Source organism: Triticum aestivum, chromosome 2B, assembly GCF_018294505.1.
Source record: "Triticum aestivum cultivar Chinese Spring chromosome 2B, IWGSC CS RefSeq v2.1, whole genome shotgun sequence".
In the NCBI taxonomy this organism is placed as follows: domain Eukaryota; kingdom Viridiplantae; phylum Streptophyta; class Magnoliopsida; order Poales; family Poaceae; genus Triticum; species Triticum aestivum.
In genome coordinates, this window is record NC_057798.1 from 634,038,144 (window position 1) to 634,041,877 (window position 3,734).

Consider the following 3,734-nt stretch of genomic DNA (forward strand, 5'->3'; position numbering starts at 1 on the left):
TTTTTTTTGAAGCAGCTCCTTCTTCTACTTTGGGGCTCCCATGACGGCTGTGTAGGAGGAGGAAGGAAGGCCTTGGATCCCTTTCTTTCTTTCTTTCGTGGAGAAGTAGAAGGGACCGTGGGGCGTGGGAGGCGCTGGGTAGGTACGTCGGCGTGGGGACGCTGCGTATGTACGGCGGGGCGTGGGGGCGAATAGGCGTGGAAGGCGCTGAAAGCGTGGGGTGCGGGCCGCTCGATAGGGTTTGATGGCAGTCTGTTCCTGCGGGCTGCTCGATGGCAGCCTGTCCCCTTTCTTTTCTGACCGCAGGGGGACAAGTGTTACCTTTTTGGGCTGGCCGCTCGATCGCACTAGTGGGCAGCCGGCCCCCACTAGACGCCTCCTTTATTGTTTGACTTGTTTGGATCGAATTTTCTCTACCATTTTGTATGGGTTGTGTGGTTTGGGCAATTCACTTTGTATCGGTTCGGTTGTTCGGGCGTGCGTTGGCACGGCCCAGAAGCCGGAAGAAAATCAATGCAATTAGAGGAGCGTGGAGAAACATGGTCTTTTCAAAGTGCACAATACACTGAAACTGAAAGAAAGATATATCTTCCAGATCACTGCCATTTCTTCTAGATAATTGCCACCACCGGTACACTGACGAATAGTAGTACACATTACTACGCGACAGAGCTAACCCGTCCCGCCCATGTCTAATTACAGTCTCCTACACGTATATACAGAGGCCAATCCAGTTGCCTCCTTAATGCTACAACTTTGCACCGCACAACGCCTAGACGGTCGCAGAGCAAAGAAAAAAAGAATCCGGCGACCCGTCAGGCAGCGTCGCAGTTGACATCCTCGGGCTCGCCCACGTTGTAGTAGAGGGTGGACTGCCTGCCGTCGAACTTGGAGACGACGTTGTGCGCCGTGAGGCCGCAGTAGCACTTCCTCAGCCGCTGGATGCAGATGTCCATGATCTTCTGGAACATGTGGTCCTCCTGGATGAACGGCTGCTTCACGAACTCCTCCAGCGGCATCCACTGCACCACGCAACGGCACAATATGTACAGACGCTTCAGTAAAAGCACGACACTCCGAACCGAAGCTTCTGCTGCCATGGAGTCGATTTTCGGGTATAGTTTTGAAGATGATGATGATGTACCTTTGCTGCCTGAATCTCTGTTTCGTCGATCTTGATCGCGCTCGACAGAGGCCTCAGCATGCAGATGAAGAACAGGTCCGACTTCTGAAACGCCACGTTGTGCGCGTGCCTGTCATTGTTTTACGGTTTCAGTGGTGAGTGAGACAACATTCAGAGCCGGACAAAACGGTTTTAGAGTTGCTGCTCTGAGGTGGATGATTGTTTACCTGAAGGCAACCACATCCACGAATTCAGTGTCAACCTGCACATATCACCACAAGAACAACACATTCAGAATTAATCCTCACCAAAAGGCCTCTCAAAGAACGGGCATCCAAGTGCTCGGTTCTCTTTCTTACCCCTGTTTCTTCCTGCACCTCTCTGATGGCTCCCGTGTATATTTCTTCTGACTGCAAGAGGAAGAACAGTTGCTTCAGTAACAGCGATACACATCGCGTACTACAGTTGTATCGCCCATGATCTTCAGTGCGTCCTTACCTCCTGAATGAACCCCGTGGGGAGTTTCCAGACACCATCCAACGCCCAGCCGCGATACTTCTCTTGCACCACTAGGACCTGTCAGGTTGTTCAGGGAAATGCCATTAGTCACACGAACTTCTTCAGTCATTATCCCTTCAGACCGAAACTATTACTAGCACCGCGCGCGAAAGAGCTACCTCCATTTGATCATTGATCACGAAGCCCCCGACGCCGACCTGATGAGAAGCGTTCGCTGGGAGCAGAGACGGCTCGTCGGGGATCCAGTACGTCAGCATCAAGTAGGCCTCCTCCGCGTGGTGGTACTTGAATCCTTCCTGCACACAGATTTAGGGACATGGCATCAGTTCAGTGAAATACTGTTTTCGTATCTAAGTTCAGACAAACTGATTTCAGTGACTAGTTAGTACTCATACCTTGACTGCTATTGGAACAAACTCAGATCGATCCACTGGCAATTTCAGCCACACCCCTTTCTTTCCCTGCAACAAGAATCACAGCACATGTAAATAACTGAACCAAGTGACAGTGAGTTGCTGATACATTTAGTGAACACTTTATAAATTACTGAACTGGAGTGTTTCAAACCCCCATTTTCTCCCTCTCGATCTGTGCACGTACCACGGACTGCCAGTAGGAGAGGGACGCCGCTAGCGACCGGGCGAAGGCGGCCTCGTCGGACGGCAGCCTGTCGGCGTCGACGACGACCCCGCCGTACTCGTCCTCGGAGGCCTCGAGCACGAAGTTGTTCTCCAGGGATGTCCACCAATGGTGGCCGATGGAGTCCGGCCAGTTGACGCCCATCCACTCGGGCTCGCTCCTGAACAGCTTCCTCCGCGCCGCCGACCTCACCCCGCTCAGCATCCGGCCGATGGAGTAGGACGCGCTCACCCCGTGCTCTGCACAACAGCAACGAAAGACAGTTAGCTCACGCGATTCAGATTGTATCTGCCGACGAAGTGGTGGGAATCCGAACCTCTGGAGGAGCTGGAGCAGTTGAAGAACCTCGCGGCGCTCCCGGCGCGGCCGCGGCGGCGCGCGCCCGGTGTCGAGCAGAGAGCGGCGGCGGCCGTGTCGACCAAGCTGCAGCTCTCCATCGCTGGCAAGTGGTGACTCGACTGAGAGCAATGTAAAGAAAGTGGTTCCCAGGTTGCAGTGCTATCACGAGCGATGCTACCGTTGCGGTGCGTGGGAAGCAGGAGCGCGAACTGATACGGCGTGCGCGCCTTGCGATGTCCGGGGGCGAATGGCTGAGCTCCACAGAGCGGCCGGGGAGCTTATAAAAATATCGGCGGGGGGTCCACGTCACTGTCACGGGGATAAGGGGCCACGCCGATGGCATGGGGATATTCGCGCGCCGGAGCGGGCGAAGATCCCGCGCGCCGGCTCAGAGTTACCGCCCTGCGGCACAAGGCAGACGGATGGCCTCGCCCTAATCCGATTGTTATCATTAGGAGTAGTTCCTTCGCAGTTACCACTGTGCAAGAGAACAAAAGCACGGCGTAGTACTAAACTAACTTGACGACAGTGTGCAGGAGAAACGACATGCAGAACCCAGACGAGAGTCCCGGACGCATGTGGGTGCAGAAAATGCTGCCTGGCCGGTGGTGGAGTGGTGGGTGTGACGAGGACCCGCAATGCGGGACGCATCAATCAACTGGCATAAGCAATGCCGTGATCACTGCCTAATCACCCAGTCACGCGGGCCACCATCCGCCCTTCTTGTCAGCTTTATTGATTGATTTTAGAGGTGGTTGCAATTAGTTAGGTCTCCGTGGTACGTGCGCCCTGTTCCTGTCTGCCTCTGTGCCGCGTGACTGGGCTCCGCGTCGGAGGGATATACATCCGTTTAGCTTTCGTTCAAATCGGAGCTGAACGAACTATAAATTTCCTCATCCAGATATCCGCATGATTGTCTCGGTCATGATGGTGTCCTCCTTGGCGAGCAACGCAGGCTGCACGCGTCAGTGACAGGAGATTTTTTTTTAGTTTTTTTCTTCATTCAGGCAACAGTCTGAAGAAAAGTAGCAGAAGATTTCTCTCTCTCTCTCTCTTTTAGAACCAAGCAGAAGATTTTTCTCACTTCGTAGCGAGCGAGTGCAACCGGTTTGGA

At 53.9% G+C, this 3,734-nt stretch overlaps 1 protein-coding gene across 1 annotated transcript; it reads right to left on the reverse strand.

Annotated features, from left to right (window-relative positions):
- Positions 1-545: 545 nt before the first annotated feature.
- Positions 546-2,891, reverse strand: LOC123046416 (nudix hydrolase 8). Its single transcript, XM_044469783.1, has 9 exons — positions 2,598-2,891; positions 2,243-2,520; positions 2,038-2,103; positions 1,801-1,938; positions 1,622-1,699; positions 1,483-1,533; positions 1,351-1,385; positions 1,145-1,253; positions 546-1,022 (listed from the first exon to the last, which is right to left on the reverse strand). Exons 1-9 carry the CDS (start codon positions 2,716-2,718, stop codon positions 816-818), a joined length of 1,083 nt encoding a protein of 360 aa, XP_044325718.1. The 5' UTR covers positions 2,719-2,891; the 3' UTR covers positions 546-815.
- Between the last annotated feature and the right edge of the window lie 843 nt (positions 2,892-3,734).

Coding starts and splice junctions, on each gene's coding strand:
- LOC123046416 (XM_044469783.1), bottom strand. CDS start 2,718: ATGGAGAGCTGCAGCTTGGTCGACACGGCCGCCGCCGCTCTCTGCTCG. Junction 1,534..1,621: donor CCACGGGGTTCATTCAGGAG/GTAAGGACGCAC, acceptor TTCCTCTTGCAG/TCAGAAGAAATATACACGGG. Junction 1,254..1,350: donor GTGGATGTGGTTGCCTTCAG/GTAAACAATCAT, acceptor AAACAATGACAG/GCACGCGCACAACGTGGCGT.